This window comes from Epinephelus lanceolatus, chromosome 9 (genome assembly GCF_041903045.1).
Source record: "Epinephelus lanceolatus isolate andai-2023 chromosome 9, ASM4190304v1, whole genome shotgun sequence".
Taxonomy (NCBI): domain Eukaryota; kingdom Metazoa; phylum Chordata; class Actinopteri; order Perciformes; family Serranidae; genus Epinephelus; species Epinephelus lanceolatus.
Window position 1 is genome coordinate 1,074,279 of NC_135742.1, and position 13,498 is coordinate 1,087,776.

Here is a 13,498-nt window from a genome sequence, read left to right on the forward strand (position 1 = left end):
CTGAACGTTAGCAGACACCATGTTCACTGCTGTCGGAGTTGGAGACAACAGAGAAACAACAGAAGTGGAAAATCCTTCTGATTCACTAAACTCAACAATGTGGCAACATTTTGCCCCCCCCCCCCCCCCCCCCCCACATCCACTGTACAGCCCTGTTGCATACAGCAGAGCGAGGGCGGGGTCAGAGGGTGCAGCTGCCCCGGCCCTCGCTTCTCTTCAGTTACAGACGAGAACAAACCCAACACTCTGTTTATCTGTTGTATCTGGAGTCAAGTTGTGTGTGTGTCCTGAGTACAGCACAAATAAAAAGTCGCCTGCGTCTCCATCAGATCAGAGATGGGGGGGGGGGGGGGGGGGGTGTCTCTTCCTCTGCAGCTTTAGTTGATTGAAGATGAGACACAAACAGTCCCGGCTGGACGCTGACACCATTAGAGATTTATGTTTGGTTTCATTTTGGTTTCGACATCTGGTCCAAAATTCAGTGTCAGGATGACACGTTTAACACCAGCTTCAGTTTGACGTAGAGTCCTGACGACGCATGACGTTGATATTTTGTTGGTTTTAAGTCGTGTTAATTCTACAACAGTTAGTTCTGACAGAGCGATCTGATTGGACAGGAGTCGTTCACTGAGTGCTGATGTCACAGCTCGGGGACTTTTAACTCAGGTTCACAGGTGATCTGAGCCGTTAATGATCATAATTATTAATGAGCCAACATTAAATGAAACATGTGACCACAGGTAACATTTGAGTTCAATAATGAAGTGACTGAAACAAGCCTGAATACTTCACTGTAAATCTCCAGGTGTGATCACATGACATCAGAAGATGACACAATGTGCTGATGACCTCATCAGCGCCACGCGTTATTCCACCAAAGCGACTGTCAGCTGGTGGATGAATAAACAGACACACAGATGTCCCTCCATGACACACAGCAGCTGCTCTGTGGTGACGTGTCGACTAACACGAGCAATGTTTTTGTGTTGCTTAGCAACAGTCCATTCCTGGTCCAGTTGCCGGTCCACATCTGGGTGGGCGGAGCCAAATAAATAATTAAATAAACAAACAAATCAGAACCTGTTGACACTTTTTACTGTTGATAAATGTGTAAGTGTTGTAAAGAAGCATCATCACACAGGCTGTGAACACGTGCGGCCTCGTGCTGACGACTGAATCACAGCCGCTCTTATATGAAGTGCATCAGCGCTCCCTCATGTGTCGTGTTGGTAAAGTCACCAAAAACCAGCGTCTTCCAAACGTCTCGCCAACGTCATCCTGACGTAGAATACTGATGTTTAGTTGTAAGTTATGGAGAGCAAAACCCAGTGTCTGCATGATGTCATGATGGCGCCTGGCTCAGAGGCAGAGCAGGTCGTCCACCAATCAGAAGATCAGCGGTTCGATCCCCAGCTCCTCCAGTCTTGAGCAAGATACTGAACCCCAAACTGCTCCTGATGCTTCCATCGGTGTGTGAGTGTGTATGGTAGCCTCGGACCATGTGTGTGTGAACATGTGTGTGTGAATGTGTGAATGTGACTAAAGGGCTTTGAGTGATCAGAGGACTAGAAAGGCGCCGTACAAGTGCAGGTCCATTTACAGAGCAAGAAATTCTTCGACATTTGAAATGCTCTCAAACTGATTTCCATTCCAACCAAAGCTGAACATGTGTCCAGTCTCTGAGTCTGTGGGCAGGTCCTCACCTGTCTGCACGTTCACACAGTTACAGGTGTAGTTCAGTAAAAAGAAATGACGTATCCTCACCTGGCAGTTTGTTTGATGTCCTGCGAGTTGCCACCCCGTGAATGACGTCACGTCCTTGACGTACAGTTACGTCCTCAGTGTGAAGTAGACGTAGAGTTACAGAGTTCAGATTTAGGAACAGAAACATGGTGAGAACGATCCTTGAAATGACTCAGAGTCCACACAGTCCCAGACACCTGTCCTCTGGGGACAGTCTGTGTTGTTGTGACCTCAATCACCACCCCAACCTGCCTCCTCACAACACTGGGACTGCTTCCTTGTTTCCTTCAGTCAGTGCGTTGGTCACAGGCTTTCTAGAAAACCTTTATATGAATTTGGGTGCGTTGCTTTTTGTAGGAAAACGTACGAACAGTTTATGAGAACAGCCTCAGAGAGAACAGTCCCTACATGAAACAATCATCTGTGGATGATGCTGAGAAACCAGGTCAAGGTGTCTGACAGAGACACTGATGTTGAGTTTTCCAATAGTTTCATCATGTTGGAGAGAAGACGCCGATCATCTCAACACCCTAACCCTCCCGACTGATGTCCAGCTCCACAGATCAGAGGAAACTGCGTCATTTAGATTTTTGGGTGAACTGTGCCTTTAACACAGCGTGATTGCAGCACAGCAGGAAGAGTGTTACAGCGTCAGCCTCTGTCCCGCTGCTCTGGAGGATATTTTGGGATGTTTTAGGTCAGACTGACCCAGATCACAGCAGCAGGTCGATACTTTCCATCGAGCCTCGGCTCGTCTGATCCAGGGTCAGCTCTGCAGCGGTGCTTATATGATAAACTGACTCTGTCCTCAGGACCAGCACACAGGACACACACAGTGATTTAACTGTGAGGAGATCGTTCAAAGGTCTGAACAGGAAGTCAACGTGTCGTCTGTGGAAAAGTCACAGATTTATTTATTGGACAGATTTTTGTCACTGGATTTATTCTGTACAAACACAGAGATCAGACTTTATTTATCCTGAGCGAAGGTGCTCATGAGGCTGACGGGGACCTGACACAGAGTAAGCAGTAACAGAAGGAGAGAGAGAGCAGATACAACAGAACCTGAACAGTCCAGATTATTAATAACTGAACATACACACAGTCAGAACAATAAACTGAGAGCAGCTGTTTATCCTGTGTTTAAAGGCTCAGTCACAGCTGATGAACCCTGTTATTACTGAACCTAATGATTGATGTGTGTGTGTGTGTGTGTGTGTGTTTAGGAAATCCCTCGCAGCACTCTGGATTCATTCATGCAGCCGTTCCAGAGCACACTGTGGCTGTTAGTCGGTCTGTCGGTCCACGTGGTGGCAGTGATGCTTTACCTATTAGACCGGTTCAGGTAATCACATGACGTCATGTCAGACGATACAGCAGAGTTCCATATGACATCACACTGCAACACCGTGCAGCACAACACACACAGTCTGTCTGTCTGTCCATGTAGTGACATCGTTACCTGTTAGACCACCTCAGGTGATCAGACTGTTCAACACAATAAAACACTGTGCCACATGACACAATATGAAACATGGTGTGATGCGATATGACACACTAATGTGCAATATGACACAAAACAACACAGCTCATCTTAAAGGTCCAGCGTGGAGGATTGAGGGGGATATACTGTCAGAAATATAATCTGATCTAATGGTTGTGTTCTGGTTCCCTCAGAATGACACGTTTATATCTCCACAGGGAGCAGGTCCTCGTCTACAGAGGTCACCATGTTGCACCGCCATGTTTCTACAGTAGCCCAGAACAGACAAACCAAACACTGACTCTAGATAGAGACATTCAGGTTTATGCATTGGCCGCTGCAGTCAGCAGCCCAACTGCAATGTGTAGCGGTGGAGTTCCACTGATCTGTAACGAGAAACTGATTCATTCAGTGTTGTCAGTGATTCAGATCAGCTGTTTGTTCTGTGGATAATTCAGCTCCTGATAAAAACTTCTGGAAAAAATTCTGTCCGGCAGAAGTTTCTGGAAAAAATTCTGTCCGGCAGAAGTTTTTAGCAGGTTGCAATCTGCAGTTCACCACTGGACGCCACCAAATCCCCCGAAATCTGACACACTGAACCTTTAACTGACAGAATAACTTTTAAAGATGACCATTTAATGTGTGTAACCAGGCCCGTCATGATAACTACAGACATATTGTACAACGCACACATATTAGCGCAATCATTTCTCTGACCCAGATGTTCCCTTTTAAAGGGATAGTGCACCCACAAATGAAAATTCAGCCATTATCTACTCACCCATATGCCGAGGGAGGCTCAGGTGAAGTTTTAGAGTCCTCACATCACTTGCAGAGATCCAAGGGGAGAGGAGGTAGCAACACAACTCCACCTAATGGAGGCTGACGGCGCCCCAGATTCAAACGTCCAAAAACACATCATTGAAACCACAAAATATCTCCATACTGCTCGTCCGTAGTGATCCAAGTGTCCTGAAGCCCCGACATAAAAAGTTGTTTGGAAACACCTCATTTGAACTTTGTTTTTAGCCTCATTGTAGCCTGTAGCTCTGACTGCCTCTCTGGGCACCGCACTTTTCCAAACAACTTTTTATGTTTTATTATCTACCTCAGTCACCTCAAAGAGACACCAAACGAGGCTAAACAGCTATAACGTGTGTTTTGTTCCTCTGTGTGAGCGGGGGGGGGGGGGGGCCCACTGTCTGATAACCCGGCCCTGACTGTGCTCCTCTGCAGCCCGTTTGGAAGGTTTAAAGTGAACAGTGAAGAAGAAGAAGAAGACGCCCTCACCCTGTCCTCTGCCATGTGGTTCTCATGGGGAGTACTGTTAAACTCTGGGATAGGAGAAGGTCAGTCGTCCCCTCAGCTGTCACTTCCTGTCCCTCAGTGCTCCCCGCTACACCTCAGTGTCACCTGTCTGTCTGTGTGTGCAGGAGCTCCCAGGAGTTTCTCAGCGAGGATTCTGGGTATGGTGTGGGCAGGTTTCGCTATGATCATCGTAGCGTCGTATACTGCCAACCTGGCAGCCTTCCTTGTGTTGGACCGGCCTGAGGAGCGCATCACTGGCATCAATGACCCCAGGGTGAGACTCCGCCCATCACGTCCTCCATAACTCTTACTGTTTCCTGACTTGTTACTGATGACCCCAAAGCTGTTTTATTTTAAGGTTCTAACTTTGAGAAGAGTCTCATCTTCTGCTCCGTCTTTGTGTCCCTGATGTTCCCACATTAGTCCAGTAGGACGTGTTCATGCCGCACTTTAAAAATCAACAAAGTTTTTACCAAAGTTCTCAACAGAGAAATGCTAAAACACAGTAAGATTGAAAAACAAATAGATTAGGGCTGTCAAACGATTCACTTTTTTGATTGCTGAATTTCAGCAGTTAATCATAATTAATCGTATTTTAATCATGTTTAAAATTCCATTATTTTGCGTGCGTTTCCACTCAACAGATGATTAACGGCACCAAACATCTTGTACAGTCTTGTTGGTAAAACACCTGACATGTAGCTGAAATCAAAAAAAGGCAATTGAAATATATATTTCTCATGACTGCAGGTGAGTTATATTGAAGAGAAAACATCAGTAATAATGTTTTATAGTGTAAAAACAAGAAGGAACACAGTCATGTGATGAAACAAGATGCAGATGTCAAGTGGAACCCCAGAGGGTAAAATATTCAGCTTGGAAAATTCTGATGTGGGTAAGGACGTTCTTCCTAAGGACAGCAAGCAGGTGAATTCCAAAAATATTTCCCAGATATACTATGAGCAACAGCAACATCCAGGGAGCGTATCAAGCCCCGATCGAACCTGAGGAAGACCTCGCAGCTGCTCTGAAAACAGGTCGGAGGTGAACAAAGCTTTACAAACAGAGCCAGGGCGAGCGGTTTATCAAACAAGCAGCATGTCACCAAGACTTCTCACTGACGCAGGAAGCAGAGTGGGACATCTTCACCTGAACAGTATGTTCGTCCATTCACATCACGTCCACACAGAAGAGGTGTCAGGATGTATTTGTTCCATTTTACTTACCCAGAATGCACCGGCAGCAATCACCCAGTAAAACACCTACAGTGTCCCAAAGAAGAGTTAAGACCTTTTTACACAGAGATGGTGCCAAAGAGCCGCTACGACGTCCCTACTCTGTATTTTTACACAGAACCGAAACAACAGCGGCGTCATGTGGCTACAGACGGCATGATGACATCATGGACGCAAAAGATGCATGACAGACATGACGTTAAACACAGCAACTTGTGACATATAACATACGTGTCAGCAGCTCTTTATAAACAATAACAGTGACATCACATGTCAATAACAATCATTTAGTGTCCCTGTTATATGGCGGCTGATCTCGTCCTCTGCTCGGAGGGTAAAGAGCTCCTGGACCTCATTGTTTAAGTTAGCTGCTAAATGCTAACAGCTGCTGTTCTTCTTCTTTGAGTTAGCTGCTAACTGCTAACAGCTGCTGTTCTTCCTCTTTTAGTTAGCTGCTAACTGCTAACAGCTGCTGTTCTTCTTCTTTGAGTTAGCTGCTAACTGCTAACAACTACTTTTTAAATCTCCTGCCGGTTAGTTGCACACAGAACATTTGGCGCTGTTACCACCACCACTGCAGCCAATCATACATTTTATACGTACAAACATGAGGTGAGAGTAACGGTGTGAAACTCTTGCCTTGACCCGACAGTTTAAAAGGAGCTTATAACTCTGACAGTGAATATTTGATATCAGCTGACCTGCTCCTCTGACTCTGTGTCTTGTGCTGTTGTTTGTAGCTGCGTAACCCATCAGATAAGTTCATCTACGCCACAGTGAAGCAGAGTTCGGTGGATATCTACTTCAGACGGCAGGTGGAGCTGAGCACCATGTACCGGCACATGGAGAAACACAACTATGAGAGCGCTGCTGAGGCCATTCAGGCCGTCAGAGACAAGTAGGCCCTTTATTCAGTCAGTAAGTTGTCCTGCACCGTAGACCGGTGTGGTCCTGACTAATTCCTGATGTTCTCCTCCTGCAGTAAACTTCATGCCTTTATCTGGGACAGCGCTGTGTTGGAGTTCGAGGCGTCACAGAAGTGCGATCTAGTGACGACAGGAGAGCTGTTCTTTCGCTCCGGATTCGGGATTGGAATGAGGAAAGACAGTCCGTGGAAGCAGAATGTTTCTTTGGCCATTCTCAGGTATGAAATACCCCAATGTTGACCTACAGAGACCTGACTGAAACTCTGCTGATACCCCACAAATACCCCTCTTATACCCTTTTAATTCCCTATGGATACCCTAGTGACCCCTCTTTGGTACCCTTCAGATACCCCACTGTTATCATTCTGATACCCCTTTGATACCTTAGTGACGCCCCTTTGATACCCTACTGATATCCTCATGTCTATCTAATATTTTACTGATACCCTTCAGATAGCCCACTGTTTTCTTTCTGATACCCTGCTGGTACCCAGCTTATATCACCCTGATAGCCTTCTGACACACGACTTATACCCTCCTCATCTGAGATCTGACTAACACCCCACTGACAACCTATTGATATGTTGATAACCTGATGATGCCCAACCGTTATACCCCACTAATACGCTTGTGGTAACTCTCTATACCCCACTGATACATCAATGGCACCATACTGATACCCTTTTAATACCCTACTGACACATTGCTTCTTTCCCTATGAATCTCCTTATAATACTCAAACCATTCGATGTACTACTGATATCCTGATGTCTAATATTTTACTGATACCCTGATCTGATACCCTTCATAAACCCCACTGTTTCCTTTCTGATACCCTGCTGATAAGCTCCTGATATCTAGTGATACTCCTCTAATGTCCCTCTGACACATTCCGATACTCCACTAATACCCTTGTGATACTCTGTTGGTGCCGTACTTATACCAGCCTCATCTGAGACCTGACTGATATCCCACTGTCTTACTCTGATACCCCACTGATATCTTTTTAGTATCCTAGCAACACCCTTATAATACCCAATACTTTGGGTTAGGGCTACCCCTCTGATTCTCTACGTGATACCCTACTGATACTTGACTGATACTCAGTTGATACCCCTCTCCTGCCCCTCATGTCATACTTTATTTAACCTTAATTGTCTCTTGTCAGCTCTCATGAGAATGGCTTCATGGAGGATCTAGACAAGACATGGGTTCGATACCAGGAGTGTGACTCCAGGAGCAACGCCCCCGCTACCCTAACCTTCGAGAACATGGCAGGTAGGAAACACGCCTTCACACAGGTGGGAACGTCCTGATGTAGAGCTTTGTCTAAGTTGATCAAAGCTGTAGCTTGTTGCTTTATATGAACGTGTAAAATGCAGATTGTCTTCTTCAGGTGTGTTCATGCTGGTTGCCGGGGGCATCGTCGCCGGGATCTTCCTCATCTTTATCGAGATCGCTTACAAACGGCACAAAGACGCTCGGAGGAAACAGATGCAGCTGGCCTTCGCTGCTGTGAACGTCTGGAGGAAGAACCTGCAGGTACCACACCCTGTTCCACTGTTCTCTAACTGTACTGCAACTGTTCTCTGCTGTACTGCACTCCTCTCCTGTCTCTGCTGCGTTCACTGATTTAACTTGTTCAGCTCTACTCTCTCTGCACTGCTGCTCTTCACATGATTTTATTGAACTTTATTTTATTTTGCTTCGCAGGAACAAAATGTTTGAATCAATGATTTTCTAGATTGTGTTTATCGCTGGATGAAGGTCTTTCTGTTTGTGACTGTAATAACAACCTGTTTAATGTCATTAGTTTATATTTCAGGGAGTTTATCACCATGAACCTGTTGTAACTGCTCATATTCACCATGGAGTGGATAAGGATGAAGGCTGAAGGTCAAAGGTTTAAGGTTGAGGTGAGGGGAACTGAGAGTTGAAGGTCATGTTGTTTGAGTTTAGTTGGATCAGTGAAGGGAGAGGACTGACTTTAGTCTTTGTAGCCACATTTTTGTTGTTGACAAACGGAGACGATAAACTAAAACCAGATGAAGGAACGGTCCAACACGCTGATCTGTTGATCTGGAGTCTGCTGACGTTTTGCCTCTGTAGTGTGGGCGGAGTTTAGGGAAATGAGAATCGTTGCTCTGATGCTCTGGACGGTTGGCAGCTGTTTGGTGTTTTTGCTTTTGTTTTGATTGATGTTGTGACGATAGATCTGGAGGTGTCTCTGAAGAAGACTTTACATATCTGGATCTGATTCTTTACGTCTTGCCAGTTGGCGACTGACGGCTGAAGCCATTATGTTTTCAGGTTTTCAGGTAATGATGAATTGATTAGAATTTGGTGGTCACATGTCACTGTGACCTTGCAGCCATCCAATTTGAATGAAGATTGCCTTGAGGGAATTCATTCAAATTTAGCACAGACGTCCCCTCGCATTAAACATATCGGATTTTGGTGGTCAAAGGTCACTGTGACATTGCGTGAGTCTCATTCTCGAGAACACACTATCTCAAAATTCTCATGAGGGAGTTTCTTCAAATTTGGCACCAACGTCCACCTGGACTCAACAAGAAACTTATTGGATTTTGGTGGTCAAAAGTCAAGGTCACTGTGACATTGTGTCAGTCTCATTCTCTTGAACACAAAATCTCAATAGGGCCTTGAGGGACTTTCCTCAAATTAGACACAAGCATCCACTTGGACTCAAGAATTAAACGATTTGAATTTAGCGGTCAAGGGTCAAATGTCAAGGTCAGTGTAACCGCACAAAACCTGTTTTTGGCCATGCTGCCAGGGGTGAGATGTTTGAGAAGCATCCATGTTTTCACAGACATGAATATAAATTGTAAGTGCAACTTGACTAATCTGCGGAGGCAAACAGCCGCAGGGCGCTGATTCTAGTTTATTTAATTCTGATTTTGGCAGCGTCTGTCCTCGTCCTGTCTTAATAATAATAAATCATCTCCTCTGATCCATAAATCACAGAGAAATGTCTCAGAAAACAACAAGTCTGAATGTAAACAAGATGAAGAACTTGTCACTTTTAAGGTGGAAGAATAATAACAGGTTTAACTGAGATAAATTCATTTATTAAACACTCAGACGCTGTTATAAAACCAACAGAAATAAAGCTTCAAATGTTTCAATCAGGGATAATAAAATCATCAACAATACTTTAAATCTCTCTGTGGGAGTTCAGATAAATCAGAACAAATCTGAGCTCTGTTTCCTTTTTGGACACAAAATCATTTTCCTACAATAAAAAGAAATAAAAGCTGAATGATGTCAGAGGTCTGACATCTGCCAGACCGCAGTGTGTCCCGTCTCATGAGACCAGGCTCAGAGTCTCTGCTCACAGAAATATTCATGATGTTGTTTGTAGCGTCTCTTCAGACGCAGCGGCCGTGTTTTTATCCAGACCGCGGTTCAGAGCCGTCACAGCGAGCCGAGCACTGAAGCATGATGGCAAAACCAACACGAGGCGTTTTTCCAGACCGCTTGTCGAGTTACAGGACGCTCAGTGTCCACAGGGGTTCCTCTTCCTGTCCACAAGCCTCCTGTTCGCTCCATCAGCTGACTCACTGTCGTCACGACAACACATGCTAGAAATGAAGAGCTGCGAGAGGCTTCTGGACGACTTCCTGCTCCGAGGACAAACGCTGGAGTTACTGACGAGGGGCTCTCTTAAATATTCATGTGTTCATTATTTCAGCTGTCAAACTCTTTAAGTGTGGACACATGAACGTCCCTGACTGCAGGTTTGGACTCAGCAGCAGAGAAACATCACAAAGTCATAAAATAAAAGGTTGTTTGTGTCTGTCTTAAATAAACGCAGCTGAAATGAGACGTTTCTAAAAGAACATGAACGCATCAGAGACAAAAACACATGTTTACTGACGGAGCCTTTTTATATCAGCTCATCAAATCATACGTCCGTCTGCCAGAAATCTGACACCAACACAGAGAGACGAGTCTCTGAGGACTAAAAACAGCCACCGATGATTTAAGGCTGAATTTATACAGAAATATAATCAAATTAAAACAGCGTCTCAAAATGTAAAATCTGAACCAGTCTGCACAAATATTCAGGAAAAATAACGCTACGTGGAAATACAAACAATCCAAAAACAATAACATGTTGAGACATGAAAGTGGATAAAAGTTAAATTTTAGTGTGTGTGTGTGTGTGTGTGTGAGAGAGAATAATAAGTGAGTCAGTCACATGAATAAATCAGGCGTGCAGAGACTCTCAGCTCGTCAGTGAATCAGAAACTGTCCGACATGTAACATGAGGATAAATAAACACAACATATGTGTCTCATGAATATTGATGTGAAGCTGTGAGTCACACTGATCTCAGGTCAGGTGACTGAAGAGTCGTTTCTATGTTTCAGATCAAACTTTAATGTGTTCCTGTCGGTGGCTGCTCTGAGATCAGTGGCAACACCCAGAGGACGCTGTACACGCTGTGGTACGCGACTCAGTGACACACAGAGCAGGACAGTAGAGACGTGGTCGTTACCTCTGACTCCGCCCCTCGTCCCCTCAGACTCTGTAACGTAACATGTCCTCGTCTGTAACGTAAGGCACTCATATTTTGGGAAGCCATTTTTACTGCTGGTAACGAAGCTAGTTTTAATTTTAAGTGAAGAGAACAAGCAGCATCCAGAGCGCCCCCCCGGTGACCTGGAGGTGAAATCAGCCTATAGCTCCTCCTGCATCCGATGTCCCTGGCACGTCTCTGTCACATCTCTGTCATGTCTCTGTCACGTCTCTGACACGTCTCTGATACGTCTCTGACACGTCTCTGATACGTCTCTGACACGTCTCTGTCACGTCTCTGACACATCCCTGACACGTCTCTGATACGTCTCTGTCACGTCTCTGACACGTCTCTGTCATGTCTCTGTCATGTCTCTGACACGTCCCTGACACGTCTCTGTCACTTCTCTGTCACGTCTCTGACACGTCTCTGTCACGACTCTGACACGTCTCTGATACGTCTCTGACACGTCTCTGACATGTCTCTGACACGTCCCTGACACGTCTCTGACATGTCTCTGACACGTCCCTGACACGTCTCTGTCACGTCTCTGACACGTCTCTGTCACTTCTCTGTCACATCTCTGTCATGTCTCTGACACGTCCCTGACACGTCTCTGTCACTTCTCTGTCACATCTCTGTCATGTCTCTGTCACGTCTCTGACACGTCTCTGACATGTCTCTGTCACTTCTCTGTCACATCTCTGACATGTCTCTGACACGTCTCTGACACGTCCCTGACACGTCTCTGTCACTTCTCTGTCACATCTCTGACATGTCTCTGACACGTCCCTGACACGTCTCTGTCACTTCTCTGTCACATCTCTGTCATGTCTCTGTCACGTCTCTGACACGTCTCTGACATGTCTCTGTCACTTCTCTGTCACATCTCTGTCATGTCTCTGTCATGTCTCTGACACGTCCCTGACACGTCTCTGTCACTTCTCTGTCACATCTCTGACATGTCTCTGACACGTCTCTGACACGTCTCTGACATGTCTCTGACACGTCCCTGACACGTCTCTGTCACGTCTCTGACACGTCTCTGTCACTTCTCTGTCACATCTCTGTCATGTCTCTGACACGTCCCTGACACGTCTCTGTCACTTCTCTGTCACATCTCTGTCATGTCTCTGTCACGTCTCTGACACGTCTCTGTCACTTCTCTGTCACATCTCTGTCATGTCTCTGACACATCTCTGTCATGTCTCTGACACGTCTCTGTCATGTCTCTGTCACGTCTCTGACACGTCTCTGTCACGTCCCTGACACGTCTCTGTCATGTCTCTGTCACGTCCCTGACACGTCTCTGACACGTCTCTGTCACTTCTCTGTCACGTTTCTGACACGTCTCTGTCATGTTTCTGTCACGTCCCTGACACGTCTCTGTCACGTCCCTGACACGTCTCTGTCACGTCTCTGACACGTCTCTGTCATGTCTCTGTCACGTCCCTGACACGTCTCTGTCACGTCTCTGACACGTCTCTGTCACGTTTCTGACACGTCTCTGTCATGTCTCTGTCACGTCCCTGACACGTCCCTGACACGTCCCTGTCACGTCTCTGACACGTCTCTGTCACGTTTCTGACACGTCTCTGACACGTCTCTGTCACGTCTCTGACACGTCTCTGACACGTCTCTGTCACGTTTCTGACACGTCTCTGACACGTCTCTGTCACGTCTCTGACACGTCTCTGTCACGTCCCTGACACGTCTCTGACACGTCTCTGTCACGTCTCTGACACGTCTCTGTCACGTCTCTGTCACGTCCCTGACACGTCTCTGACACGTCTCTGTCACTTCTCTGTCACATCTCTGTCATCTCTCTGACACGTCTCTGTCATGTCTCTGTCACGTCTCTGACACATCTAAGGGGCCGTACACATGCTGCGTCTTTTGCGCCCTCAAATTCATTGTTTTCAATGAAGACGCGCAGCAGGCGAGCTCAACTTTTGAAACACGGCACACACTGCATGTCATGTGACAAGGACCAACCAATCACAGCCCTCAGATATCTGTCCTGTAAATATCAGTGTGTGATGAATATGGAGGAGGAGTTAATCATGTTAGTGCAGAGCTGTCAGAGCATCATGTCTGTCCCACACACACACACAGGAAGTAGATCAGCTCTGACCTCAGGGTTTCAGGTAAACAGGCTATACCTTGCTTGTTAGGGTTTCTTAGCAACCTCAGACACAAGCTGCCGCCAAGCTCTTGAGATCTGGAACAGAAGAGGCACAAAGGTAGCGCCCTGCAC

At 46.0% G+C, this 13,498-nt stretch overlaps 1 protein-coding gene across 2 annotated transcripts in view; it reads left to right on the plus strand.

Moving 5' to 3' along the window:
- Window positions 1–13,498, plus strand: part of grin1b (glutamate receptor, ionotropic, N-methyl D-aspartate 1b) — a 90,242-nt gene that overhangs the window by 52,563 nt on the left and 24,181 nt on the right. For both annotated transcript variants that reach the window (XM_078171135.1, XM_078171136.1), the window contains 7 exons: window positions 2,970–3,088; window positions 4,463–4,575; window positions 4,660–4,808; window positions 6,510–6,667; window positions 6,752–6,913; window positions 7,864–7,973; window positions 8,092–8,237. In XM_078171135.1, coding sequence (XP_078027261.1) covers window positions 2,970–3,088; window positions 4,463–4,575; window positions 4,660–4,808; window positions 6,510–6,667; window positions 6,752–6,913; window positions 7,864–7,973; window positions 8,092–8,237 — 957 coding nt within the window. The remainder of the gene's footprint in view (window positions 1–2,969; window positions 3,089–4,462; window positions 4,576–4,659; window positions 4,809–6,509; window positions 6,668–6,751; window positions 6,914–7,863; window positions 7,974–8,091; window positions 8,238–13,498) is intronic.